This window comes from Rutidosis leptorrhynchoides, chromosome 4, assembly GCF_046630445.1.
Source record: "Rutidosis leptorrhynchoides isolate AG116_Rl617_1_P2 chromosome 4, CSIRO_AGI_Rlap_v1, whole genome shotgun sequence".
NCBI classification, from domain to species: Eukaryota; Viridiplantae; Streptophyta; class Magnoliopsida; order Asterales; family Asteraceae; genus Rutidosis; species Rutidosis leptorrhynchoides.
The window spans coordinates 126,715,779-126,730,924 of record NC_092336.1 but is presented as its reverse complement, the minus strand read 5'-3'; the positions used below and the strand labels follow the sequence as shown (position 1 = coordinate 126,730,924).

The following is a 15,146-nucleotide window of genomic DNA, read 5'->3' as shown; positions in this document are numbered from 1 at the left end:
TAGACCCAAAAATGATATCATCCACATATATTTGAACAAGCAAGACATCACCTCTATCCTTTTTAATGAATAAGGTTTTGTCGATTGATCCTCTGACAAATTTCTTTGACAGAAGAAAAGATGTCAAAGTATCATACCAAGCCCTTGGTGCTTGTTTTAAACCATACAATGCTTTATCAAGCCTGTAAACATAATCAGGAAAATTTTTACTTACAAAACGTGTAGATTGTTTGACATACACCTCCTCCTATAGTTTCCCATTCAAAAATGCACTTTTTACATCCATTTGTGATACTTCAAAGTCCATGTGTGATGGATAAGATAAGAAGAGTATGATTGCTTCTATTCTTGCAACAGGAGCAAAAGTCTCATCATAATCAATACTCTCTTCTTGCCTATAACCTTGAGCAACCAGTCTAGCTTTATTCCTTACAACAATACCATCTTTATCAACCTTATTCCTTTAAACCCATCTAGTTCCAATAGCAGTCTTTCCTGCAGGCTTGGGTACCAAAGTCCACACTTCATTTCTTTCAAATTCCATTAATTCTTCAGTCATAGCTTCAATCCAGTCATCATCCTTTAAAGCATCAGCAACCTTTTTGGGCTCTATGAGAGACAGAAAACTTGTATACAAATAGTAATTAACAATTGCATTATCAGACATAGGAGTCTGTGAAGTAGAACCTCCTTTTGGTAGCCCTTTTGTGTTACAACATAATCCTCAAGATATCTTGGAGAATTAATAGATCTTGAAGATCTTCTTGTACTCTCCGAACCATGAACTATAGGGACGGTATTTACTTCTCTTTCATCAGTATTTGTTTGAGTGGAAACATCAGCAACTTCTTCTTCTTCAGTAGAAGGAATCTCATTTGAAGTATTCAAGGAGTCATTGACTTTTTCACAAATATCTTCATCTTCAAGTTCATGATCAGAAAAGTAAGTCTGTAAGCCAGACTCATCAAATTTAGGAGAGAGTTCAAACAAAATATTGGAATCTGTATTAGCAGAGATATCTGTAACAACAGAATTCTCATCAAAAGTGATGTGAATAGATTCCTCAATCTTCTTTCTTCTAGAGTTAAAAGCTCTATAAGCTTTAGAAACAGATGAATATCCCCTGAAAATGCCTTCATCAGACTTAGGTTCCATTTTACCTAGCAAGTCTCTTTGATTGAGAATGAAACATTTACAACCAAAAATTTGAAAATAGTGAACAGTATGTACTTTCTTGTGATAAAGCCCATAAGGAGTATTTACATGCTTCTTGACAATAATAGATCTATTTTTAGTATAACAAGCAGTATTCACTGCTTCTGCCCAAAACCTGATAGCAACATTTGCATGGCACAACATAGTCCTTGCAGCTTCAATAAGAGTCATATTTCTCCTTTCAGCAACACCATTTTGTTATGGTGTTCTAACAGCGGAGAAATTTTAACCAATACCAACACTTTTACAAAAATCAACAAGAGTAGCATTCTTGAACTCTGTTCCATGATCACTTTTTAATTGTTTGGCCAGCTTGCCTTTTTGTACCTGCTCCTTCTTAATCAAGTTAATGATTTCTTCAGGTGCATCACTTTTAGCATACAAGAAAATTACCCATGTGAGCCTGGAGTATTCATCAACAATCACCAGAGTATACTTCTTACCACTCAAACTACCAATGTTCATAGGTCCAAAGAGGTCCATATGAAGCATATGAAGTGGTTCATCAATTGTAGTTATAGTCTTAGAGTGAAAATGAGCTTTGATTTGTTTACCCTTAACACAAGCAGAGCAGACTTTATCCTTCTTGTAGGAGAGTTGTGGCAGCCCTCTTACCAACCCTTTTTTAGACAGTTCATTTATATTTTTGAAATTTAAATGAGAAAGCCTTCTATGGCATAACTAATTCAGCTCAGGAACAGTTTGTGAATAAAGACAAGTATCAATACCAGATTCTGTAGCATCAAGATCAACTACATAAACATTTTGTTATCTCCAAGCAACCAAGATAGGTTTTTGATGTGTGCGAGGTGGTGTATAAAATAGTTATAATTTTTACAAGGAAATACTATTAAATACGATACAATTTTACACAAGTGATTTATTTATTTATAGAGTGGATATACCTAAACCTTGCCACAACACTTATAGGCAGTGTACCTAATCGTACAGTAGTGTAGTTTTTAGTAAGTCCGGTTCGTTCCACAGGGATCTTTAGCCAAGCTTAACGCTATATTTTTAACTTATAATTGTAAAAATACGAAAATATATATAAGTAGTATTATTATTATAAAAGGGGGTTTTTACCGTTTAATGACCGGTTTGTCAATTTTAAAACTTTAGTCGCAGTTAAAACCTAATGTAAAATATTAAAAAATAAATATAACTTAATTTTAAAGCGTAAAGTAAATAACGATAATGAAATTGCGATAAATAAAAATGCGATAAATAAAAAGTACGACAATTAAAGAGTACGATAATTAAAAGTTCAATTAAATATAATGACAATAAATAAAAGTGCGATAATTAAAAGTGCAATTAAATATGAAATAAAGGAAATTAAATATGAAATAAAGGAATTATGCTTATTTAAACTTCCGTAATCATGATGTTTGACGTGTTGTTTTTAGTTTATTCCCATGGATTAATTGTCCTTTGTCCTGGATTATTCGATATGTCCATACGGATTTGTCCATAATAGTCCATCAATCATAATCATAAAGTGCGAAAGTCTTCGTCAAATTATTCTTATTCCCGAAGTCAAATATTCCAACTAATTGGGGATTCAAATTGTAACAAGGTCTTAATACTTTGTTTAATGAATACACCAGGTTATCGACTGCGTGTAAACCAAGGTTTTACTACTTTGTTAACAATTACACCAATTACCCTTGAATGTAATCCACCCCTGTTTCAACAAATCTATTAACTATTAATCCAGTTCCGTGTCCGGTAAAATGAACATTATTGGTATTTATAGATATCCCGCCCACCGTGTCCAGTCAAGCGTATGTGGTTATATATAAATACGTCAAATTATAAGTATATATATTAAATCAACGAGGTATCATTTAGTTAATATAAAACCCATTAATAGTCCATAGTCTAATTTCCACAAGTGTCGTTCTTTTATCCAAACTCCAATTATGGTCCAAAGCCCAATTACCCAATTTTAATATTTAGCCCAACATCACGATTACTTCGGCATTAAATAAGCATAATAATAACTTAGCTACGAGACATTAATTTAAAAATAACATTAACCATAACTTACAGTGATTAAAAATAGCGTAGCGTTACACGGACAGAATTTCGACTTATACCCTTACAACATTCGCTAACATACCCTTATTATTAGAATTAAAATTAAAATTAAAATTAAAATTAATATATATATATATATATATATATATATATATATATATATATATATATATATATATATACGTATGAGAGAAAGGAAAGAAAAAGATGTGTAAAAGATCGCTCAAAACTGCGAAATTTATAGCATGTGGCCTGAATTTTTGGCTCATGCGATCGCATGAGATTATCTCATGCAGGCCATGCGATCGCATGGCCTGGGATTCCAACTCACATGTCTTTGTTTGCATTCTGCCGACGGTTTTAAATATAATATATAATATATAAATAATTTTAAGAATTATTTAAATATTATATTATATTTATGTGCATAGTTGACTTGTAATTTTTAGTCCGTTGCGTCGAGTGTTGAGAGTTGACTTTGGTCCCGGTTCCGGATTTTCGAACGTCCTTGCGTATAATTTAATATCTTGTACTTTGCATTTCGCATCTTGTACTCTTGTAATTTTGAGACGTTTCTTATCAATAATTGGAACCACTTTGATTGTACTTTGTACTTTTGAGCTTTTTAGTCATTTGCGTCTTCAATTCGTCGAATCTGTCTTTTGTCTTCACCTTTTATTATTTAAACGAATATCACTTGTAAATAGAACAATTGCAACTAAAAGCTTGTCTTTCTTGAGGGATAATGCTATGAAATATATGTTCGTTTTTAGCATTATCAAATATTCCCACACTTGAGCGTTGCTTGTCCTCAAGCAATATAGTCTTGAAATAAGAATACTAGAATCACTTCTTTATTCTTCACACTTTGTACATCAGTGATTTCTATACGGCGGTATGAACAATGGTAATAACGATGTGGTTTACAGCCCCACATGACTATAAAAATTTAGATCCTTAAGGAAATTGGATCTTTATGAAAACATTTGATCTTTTAAAAATTCAAGCTAGATTTTACCCTAGACAGGTTTTCCGGAATAACCCTTCACCGGTGTTGCAAAATGTTTTTGTGGGTTTTGTGGGTTTTAGATTTGAAAATTTTAGCTCAAAACTTATAGTTTTGTGTCACCCACTTGCTAACCTTGTATTAGGAAAGCAACACGTCCAGTATACTTGCTCCGTATATTACCTTTCGGTAAACTACCGTCCGGTTGTAAAGGAAAGCGTTGAACAAGCAACTGTTAAGGCAATGTCCCCTGACATGCTTTTAATTATGGTCTATAACGTGTCGAATGCAATTACTATCCTTTGTAGGAGCAATAGTAAAGCTCACCCTATAGTTTTTCGGTCTGTCACAAGGTCCTGTTCTTTGACCATACTATGCAACCACCGTTCTTACGGTTGACACCCGATTTGGTTCAGGTGACCTAATGAATTCCAGGTGAATTCCTAGGATTTTACGTTCAATGGTAATGAACGCATTGAAAATGGGTTTTCAGAAAACAAATCGGTTTGTAATTTTGATCAAAATATTTTCTCGTTCAAGCTCGAGTTTAGATATCATCGAATTCCATGAGTTTGTAATTCTCAATCTTTAAAGTCAATCTCTAGGATTGAGTAATATCAGGCTTAAAAGCTGATTTTTAATCTTTTAAGGAGATTATCCTTTCTGGGGGTCTGATTCATTAGTCTTATCAAGCTAATTTGTATGGCGTCCTCCCCATTTTACGAGACAGATCCTCTCATGGTTAGGATAAGTCTGACCACTTAGCGACCCTGTTTGATGCTGAGGTCTGTGGATTTCCTACTGATTTTAGTGATGACTTCTCTAGATTTTTCGTCAACCTACAGCTGGTCTGGACGACAACTTCATGACCTAAATCAAGAAGCGCGTGTCTTTTTCGGAAGACTTTACTTCCTTTTAATGATGGAATTGATTCATCGTGTAGATCCATCTTTCTTTCAAATATCTTACAATTTACCGGGTAAAACGGTTAATTTTGTCCAAAACAAAAGTATCTTCAATTATTTGTACAAAAATATGTGATATATGTTTTTAAATAACTTGGTAAATTTTTTCCACACTTGGCTTTTATTTTCCTTTTTATTGTCCTCTATTCCATTTTAAATTAATTCTAACATTTTGGGTTGTTTCTTAATTTATGTCCTTTCCGAGGTAACAATAATTTCGGTGTTAACACCTAGTTTTATCGTTCATAAATATGTATAAACATGATTTTGAATTCATTTAATTGAAAATTTTGAAAAATTTTACTAGAATTGGTAGTCAGTATATAAGACTAGGGCTGTTCTTTATTATCAGAGAGGACTAGATTCTAATACAACTACTGCATTACTAGTATTTTTAATGGTAACCAAGTGTATAAGTCAAAAATTTTAAAAATCCTAAAGAATTTAACCCCTTCCCACACTTAAGATCTTGCAATGCCCTCATTTGCAAGAAATCAGTAACAATTTAAATTATTGAGGGTGATTAGCGTAGAAAAATGATTAAATTTTACCAAAGTTTCCAAACATATTGGCGTTTGTTTGTTGAATGATAAATGGTGCACATCATTTGTTCATTCCGTCTTGTTGTTACATCACATTTGTTTTTCGTTTTGTCATCAAAATTAGTAGCTTTTGCTGAACTTAATGTCAGTCTTTGAAAATGCGATGTTTTACCCTGTTGTGTACAATTGACAATATACATACATACAAATATAGACATGCATGGTAATTTGAAATGGGACTTAAAATCCCACTTTCAAATCAAATATGAAATATTAGTACAAAATAATAAAAATATTAAATAATACATTAATGTATCACAATATCATATGTTTAAACATAAATAAAAATCATAAAAAGATAAAAATCATAGAAATCACCAACTGGAACTATATCAATCTGGATAGGGGTTCCAATTCATGTCGTCGTTCGGGTTCCATGGTTGGTGATAGGTGTACTGGTAGGCCTGGTTAGGGTCGTAGAGAGTATATGGTGGTCTCATCTCGGGCTGGTGTGGAGGATAGTAAGCGGGTAGGGTCGGAACGTAGTGATCCAGAGGTGACAGCCTGCTCATAATCTGACGCTGATGATAGTCCCATCTATCATGCTGTCGTTGCCTGGAATGTTCGTAATCATTCCGGGCTTGCCACTGCTCCATCCGTCTAAATCTCTCCCCGTTTGTCATATCTACCTCATCTACACGCTGGTAGACGTCAGTCATAGCCTCCCTAATGACATCCCTAATGTCATCCGCTTCCTCCATTTCCTCATCTGAAACTCTCTCTACCTGAGGATGACTACCTTCATAGGGTACTGCCTGGTTGTGTCCGCTCTTTAATACCTTAGCACCCTAATAGAACTTCAACCCTAAAGGCTCAACCTGTTCCCTACATTCCAAAAGTAGACCCCCTTGGTTCCTATTTACACCTAAATACTCTCCAATGAGAGTAACAAAAATACCTCCTCCTATAATCCCCCCTTCCTGTATTCCTTCCATCATCTTAGACAAATAAAAACCAATACAATAGGGGATATTAACAAAGCTTCTTGGGTCTTGAATACACTTTAGGTAAAATAAATCATGTAAGGTCATTTTCTCCTTGTTGTGACCTCTCTGTGTAATCGAGTTAGCCAGAAATCTATGAATTATACGAAGTTCGGCTTTGTTAATATGTAAGTAGGAGTCTTTTCCTCCCAGCGTAAAAACATTATAGTTTGACATACGCCTCCAAACGGCGTTCGCGTCAAAATTCCTATCTACCCTTTCACCACGATAAATCAAATTCATACAATCGGGTAGTAGCAATTCACTAGGAGTGTAAATCTGTAATGCCCTGGTCATGTCCAGCATGGACATCCTGTACATCCTACAGCCAAGTATAAACCTAAGAAAACTTCTATCATCTAACCTATCTACATCTACATTTAATGCTATAGTACTCATGAGCTCAACACACCATTCCTTATATACAGGCCTACGAATGGTGAATAGGCGTTCCCAATCGGTAAAAGAAGAACTGACATACCTTTGAATCAGATGCTCCCTAACTGAGTTAGCTAGTTGGACCCTTTCTAAAGGATCCCAATCGATTACCCTTGGCACCTCTACATTTTTTGATAGCAGTTTGAATTTGTTCCTTTGATATGATGGGTAATCTCTCCAGCTTCTATCGAATCTCAGATTAGGATGCAACGTGTGTTCAGGAATTGTTGGGTATTCTATTGGTGGATGTATCGGAAATACTATGAAGGCATAAACAAATTGTAGCGGATCATAATAAGGTACGTGTTGATCATGCTATTGTTGTGGTTCCTGTTGTTGCTCCGGTTCAGGTTCATATTGCATTTCTGGTTCAGGTTTTAAAGCAGATCGTCTAGATGATGATGATGAACCTCCAGTTTCAGTATTAGTAAATCTCTGCAAAACACATTAAACACAAAATTTGTGCATCCAAATATGCATTAGTGTTAGCAAAATAACAAATTAACATAATTACAATAACATGTTAAATCAAACTTAAACTTATACGTATTTTCACAATTTTAACAATTCTACACTTTTTCAAATAAGCATAAATGAAAATGTTTACAAAGTTCATAAGCATTCAACTCAAATAACATGTTAAAACAACCTTTACTGGCAATTAAACAAGTCTCAAATGGCAATTATATCAAATTAATCAAGTTCATGAATTTTGGACTTACAAAGTCCACTTTAATTCTCAAAAATCATGTTTAGGATCAAAGTTTGGATCATTTAGCTACCTAAACATGTTGCACTACTTAATTTGTCAATAATTCATGACAAAAATCGGCCATAACCTGTTTATATCAAAAAGCCCCAAATTGCTCAAGAACACAAACCCTAGATTTCTAAAATTTTTGAAGTTTTTGACTTCAAATCATGTTAAATAGCATCAATGTAGGTTATACATGCATAAAATACTAACAATTTAACTCTAATTACACTAGAAATTAACAAAATCAAATTAGGAAAAATATAGCTCAAGAACACTAAAAATCAAATTTAAAGAGGTTTAGGGATGAAATTGTTACCCTTTTTGATAAACTTCTTATCAAATTCATGTTTGTAGCGGATTGTAGCGAGAAATTTGGTGAATTTTGGTGTTAAAAGGGTGATTTTAGGAGATAATATGTGTATGTGTTCGTGTATATTGTGTGTGTTTGTGAAGAGAGTAGAACAGACTGCCTTTGGTTTCTGGCCAAAATTCCAGCTCCATGCGATCGCATGGATTAGAAGGCCAAATCCCATGCGATCGCATGGGGTTCGGGTACAGTGATTTTTGCCTTTAATTTTTTTTTTTTTTAACAAAAACCCTTACTTAATAAAACATATATTTAAATTAATTTTTAAAAATTTGTTCTTTTTAGGAGTGAGGACGTTTCGGAACGATGTCCTAGTCCGTCCCTCGACAAAATTTTAAAATTTGTCATTTTTAAGCTCAGTTTTAAAAGCAAAGATTTTTGAGTATTTTAAATGTTTTTGGCATACTTTAATTCAATAAGGCTAAAAATAATGATAATAAAAGTTCTCGTCCCTCCCTTGGGTAAAGCAATTTCGGTTCAATGACCTAGTCTTCAACTTACGACGAATTTTAAAAATCATATTTTTAACTTAACGAAATAAAGTAAATTTTTGTTTTTAAATTCACACCAAACTTAAATTTAAAATGCATAAAATTAAAAATTCATATTAATATTATTAAAAATTTACACCAAATTCATATTATATTTTTGTTTTTATACATACAAACTTATATTAAAAATATTAATTTTTTTTAAATATTTACAAACTTAAATATATTGATTTTAAAAAAGTTTACAATAATAATTTTAATATTAATTTTAAAAACAAAGTAAAAATAAAATTAAAAATCTTTTTGGTCTTTTATCCCACTTTAATCAATCAAATATTATCAAAAATATATGCCCCTCTTTTCGGTAAAGTAATTTCGGCTATATTACCTAGTTTTACTCCTGACGAATTTCTGAAATATTTTGGGTTGATTGATTAAAGATATTTATACCTTAAGAATAAACGGTAAATTTAGCTGTGATGTAATAAATTTTTGTATGATATCAATAATTTCGGTTACGCATACCTAATTTTATTGAATTCCAATTTAATACTTTATAGCGAACAATTTAGCGTTTAATATCAAAAGGTTAAAAGCAATAAAATAAAAATAAAAACTGTACATACTTACCTGTGAGATAGAATTCTCAGTGACCTACTTTAGTCCACTCATAAGATAGTCGGACTAATTGGTTTTCCATAGCTACATAGGCATAACCTCGAGCATTCAACGATTTTTCTTCGAAACATATGAACGGTCCTTCTCTGCATAAAGTAACAAATTCGGTATTTGAATATGTTTGATTATTTGAACATTTACCTTCGTGTGACCATTTTCCGCATTTGTGACATCTTTCAAGGTGTCGTGCTCTTACCAAAATTCGGATTTTGATTTTCCTTTACCAAAATGTAACTTATTATTTTCGTTCCTGGATTCTTTTCTTACTCCGTCCAATTTGCCTCTGTTTAATGATACCAATTCACTTGGAAGGGTGTCATTATTCCGTTTAGTGATTAAAGGGTGTAGCATTAGACCATGGTTTAGTTCACAGGAATTCTTCATCTCGTAAAACCTAAAAAAATTAAAAATTCAGAATGGGGGGAGAAGACTAGTTCTTTAGGGTCTGCTAGGGAAAGACCATTCGGATTCCATTCTCGAGAACTACACGAAAACAGAATATCTAACTCTAACAGAAATACATATTACCCTAAAAAGATTCGAACCTCCCCACACTTAGTTAGCTGTGGTGTTGAAATTGTGATTAACTTCGTTGTCAACTTCCATCGGATCATGTACGTAATGTTTAACTCTGTGACAATTAACTTTAAATTCAATCCCATTTGAATTTATTAACTCTATTGTTCCATATGGGAAAACTCTTTTGACTATGAATGGTCCAGACCATCTTGATTTCAATTTTCCAGGAAATAGCTTGAATCGTGAATTGAAAAGAAGAACTCGGTCTCCTTCCTTAAATTCTTTTGAACTTCTGATTCTTTTATCATGCCATTTCTTCGTTCTTTCTTTATAGATTAACGAATTTTCGTATGCTTCATGTCTTAATTCCTCTAATTTATTTATTTGACTTAATCGTAAACGTCCAGCTTCATGTAAATCAAGATTACATGTCTTCAAAGCCCAAAATGCTTTGTGTTCAATTTCTACTGGAAGATGACATGCTTTTCTGTAAACGAGTCTAAAAGGTGTGGTTCCAATTGGAGTTTTGTAGGCTGTTCTAAAAGCCCAGAGTGCATCCTCCAATTTAATGGATCATTCCTTCGGATTTGATCCTACGGTTTTCTCTAGAATACGTTTTAATGCTCGGTTGGTATTTTCAACTTGTCCACTTGTTTGTGGATGATAAGCAGTGGAGATTTTATGAGTTACTCCATATCTTTTGAGAACTTTCTCAAGTTGATTATTACAGAAATGAGTACCCCGATCACTTATTAAAGCTTTCGGTGTTCCAAACCTGGCAAAAAAACATTTTAAAAAATTGACTACAACTCGTGCATCATTAGTCGGGAGAGCTTGTGCTTCCGCCCATTTAGATACATAATCAATGGCAACGAGAATGTAGAGATTATTATGAGATTTTGGAAATGGACCCATAAAGTCAATACCCCAAATGTCAAATACTTCACATACTTGAATGACATTTTGTGGCATTTCATCACGTTGACTTATTTTTCCGGCCCTTTGACAAGCATCACAGGATTTGCAAAGAAGTGTGCGTCTTTGAAAATTGTAGGCCAATAGAATCCAGCATCGTAAACTTTTCTTGCTGTGAGCTGAGGCCCATAATGCCCTCTTGTTGGTCCTGTGTGACAATGGTTTAAGATTTGACTAGCTTCATCTCCGAATACACATCGGCGTATTATTCCATCGGGACAACTTTTAAACAAATGTGGATCTTCCCAGAAATAGTGTTTTATATCATTGAAGAATTTCTTTCGTTTTTGGTACGATAATCCTTTTTCAAGGAATCCACATACTAAGTGGTTTGCATAGTCTGCAAACCATTGAATTTCATTATAATCTATCTTCAATAGATATTCATCAGGAAAGTTGTCTTGTATGGCTGATTCATTTAGAACTTCTAATTCGGGATTTTCAAGACGAGAAAGATTATCAGCGGGGAGATTTTCTGCTCCCTTTTTGTCTCGGATTTCAATATCGAACTCTTGTAAGAGTAAGATCCAACGGAATAATCTTGGTTTAGCATCTTGTTTCGAAAATAGGTATCTAAGAGCAGAATGGTCAGTATAGACCACCGTTTTAGCTAGAACGAGATATGAACGAAATTTGTCAAAAGCAAAGACAATAGCAAGGAGTTCTTTTTCAGTAGTTGTGTAATTCGTTTGTGCTCCTTGTAACGTCTAACTAGCATAATAAATAGGTTGAAATCGTTTTTCAATTCTTTGTCCTAAAACGGCTCCCATTGCAAAATCACTTGCATCGCACATTAGTTCAAATGGTAGATTCCAATTTGGAGTTATCATAATCGGCGAATTAGTGAGTTTTTCTTTAAGAATATTAAAAGATTTGATGCATTCATCTGAAAAGATAAATGGAGCATCTTTTTCTAGGAGTTTATTCATAGGAGTGGCAATTTTAGAAAAAACTTTTATGAAACGTCGGTAAAAACCGACATGCCCTAGAAAACTCCTAACTCCTCTAACATTGGTGGGATGTGGAAGTTTAGCAATTACATCTACTTTAGCTCTATCCACTTCCATTCCTTCCTTTGAGATTTTATGTCCAAGAACGACGCCTTCTTTAACCATGAAATGACATTTCTCCCAATTAAGAACTAGATTTGATTGTTCGCATCTAATAAGCATTCGTTCAAGATTAAGTAGACATGTTTCAAATGTATCACCGAAGACTGAAAAGTCATCCATGAAAACTTCCATGCATTCTTCTATCATGTCGTGAAAAATCGCCATTATGCACCTTTGAAAGGTTGCAGGGGCGTTGCAAAGTCCAAATGGCATGCGTTTGTACGAAAAAGTACCATAAGGGCACGTGAATGTGGTTTTCTCTTGGTCCTCGGGTGCTATTGGAATTTGAAAATATCCGGAAAAACCATCAAGGAAACAATAGTAACTATTTCCGGCTAATCTTTCTAACATTTGATCAATGAAAGGTAAGGGAAAGTGATCTTTTCTGGTGGCATCATTTAATTTTCTATAATCAATACAAACACGCCATCCTGTTACAGTCCTAGTAGGAATAAGCTCATTTTTCTCATTTGTGATGACAGTCATGCCACCCTTCTTAGGTACGCATTGAACTGGGCTTACCCATGGACTATCAGAGATTGGATAAATTAAACCTGCATCAAGCAGTTTAATAATTTCTTTCTTAACAACATCTTTCATATTAGGATTTAGTCTTTTGCACATACGTTTTATGACCTTTTTCCATAAGGATTTTATGTGTGCAATATGAAGGACTTATTCCTTTAATATCATGAATTTTCCATGCAATAGCTGGTTTATGAGCTTTTAGCACAGAAATGAGTTGAGATTTTTCATTTTCATTAAGAGAAGACGATATTATTAAAGGTAATTCGGATTCACCATGTAAATAATCATATTCCAAGTGGTTTGGAAATGGCTTTAACTCTAATGTCGGTGGTTCTTCTATCGATGATTTATATCGATATCTGTCTTCCTCTTTTAGCATTTGAATTTCTTCTGTTGTTGGTTCATATCCATTAGCCATAAGTGTAGCTAACATTTCAGCTTCATCAATTGGTTCAGTTCCTTCTCCTAAAGAACATTCTCCTGTTCCTTGTAATTCTGGAAATTCTTCTAACAATTCTACATGTGAATCTATTGTTTGAATATAATAACATGTATCATCTGCAGATTGCGGTTGTTGCATGGCTCTATCAACAGAAAAGGTGACACTCTCTTCCTCTATACTTAGGGTCAGTTTCTTTCCAAACACGTCTATTATTGCTTTAGCTGTGTTTAAGAATGGTCTTCCTAATATGAGAGGAACTCGAGAATCTTCTTCCATGTCCAGAATAACAAAATCTACTGGAAATACTAAATTACCAACTTTAACTAGCATGTTCTCCATTATCCCTCTATGATATTTTACTGATCGATCGGCTAGTTGTATGCTTATTCGTGTTGGTTTCAATTCTCCAAGGTCTAGTTTAGCGTATAGTGAATACGGCATTAGATTTATATTAGCACCTAAGTCTGCCAATGCTTCTATTGAACTAAGACTACCCAGAAAACATGGAATTGTGAAACTTCCTGGATCAGATAATTTTTCTGGTATCTTATTCAACAGCACTGCAGAACAATTAGCATTCATAGTAACAGCCGAGACTTCTTCCATTTTCTTTCTATTTGTGATAAGATCTTTCAGAAATTTAGCATATCTAGGCATTCCTGAAATTACATCAATGAAAGGAAGATTTACATTTATTTGTTTAAACATATCCAAGAATTTGAATTGCTCGCCTTCAAGTCTTTCTTTTCTCATTTTACTCGGGTAAGGAAGTGGTGGTTGGTATGGTTTAACATAAGGTTTAGCCTTAACTGAAATGTCCCGTTCTTATTGATTAAAAACGTTCCATATTAATTGATTTCGTTGCGAGGTTTTGACCTCTATATGAGACGTTTTTCAAAGACTGCATTCATTTTAAAACAAACCATAACCTTTATTTCATCAATAAAGGTTTAAAAAGCTTTACGTAGATTATCAAATAATGATAATCTAAAATATCCTGTTTACACACGACCATTACATAATGGTTTACAATACAAATATGTTACAACAAAATAAGTTTCTTGAATGCAGTTTTTATACAATATCATACAAGCATGGACTCCAAATCTCGTCCTTATTTAAGTATGCGACAGCGGAAGCTCTTAATAATCACCTGAGAATAAACATGCTTAAAACGTCAACAAAAATGTTGGTGAGTTATAGGTTTAACCTATATATATCAAATCATAATAATAGACCACAAGATTTCATATTTCAATACACATCCCATACATAGAGATAAAAATCATTCATATGGTGAACACCTGGTAACCGACATTAACAAGATTCATATATAAGAATATCCCCATCATTCCGGGACACCCTTCGGATATGATATAAATTTCGAAGTACTAAAACATCCGGTACTTTGGATGGGGTTTGTTAGGCCCAATAGATCTATCTTTAGGATTCGCGTCAATTAGGGTGTCTGTTCCCTAATTCTTAGATTACCAGACTTAATAAAAAGGGGCATATTCGATTTCGATAATTCAACCATAGAATGTAGTTTCACGTACTTATGTCTATTTTGTAAATCATTTATAAAACCTGCATGTATTCTCATCCCAAAAATATTAGATTTTAAAAGTGGGACTATAACTCACTTTCACAGATTTTTACTTCGTCGAGAAGTAAGACTTGGCCACTGTTGATTCATGAACCTATAACAATATATACATATATATTAAAGTATGTTCAAAATATATTTACAACACTTTTAATATATTTTGATGTTTTAAGTTTATTAAGTCAGCTGTCCTCGTTAGTAACCTACAACTAGTTGTCCACAGTTAGATGTACAGAAATAAATCGATAAATATTATCTTGAATCAATCCACGACCCAGTGTATACGTATCTCAGTATTGATCACAACTCAAACTATATATATTTTGGAATCAACCTCAACCCTGTATAGCTAACTCCAACATTCACATATAGAGTGTCTATGGTTGTTCCGAAATATATATAGATGTGTCGACATGATA

The 15,146-nt window shown here is 33.5% G+C and overlaps 1 protein-coding gene across 1 annotated transcript in view; it reads right to left on the bottom strand.

Moving 5' to 3' along the window:
- Positions 1-1,440: 1,440 nt before the first annotated feature.
- The window catches only part of LOC139840989 (uncharacterized), a 33,184-nt gene continuing 19,478 nt past the window's right edge, over positions 1,441-15,146 (bottom strand). The window contains exon 4 of the mRNA XM_071831225.1: positions 1,441-1,835. Coding sequence (XP_071687326.1) covers positions 1,441-1,835 — 395 coding nt within the window. The remainder of the gene's footprint in view (positions 1,836-15,146) is intronic.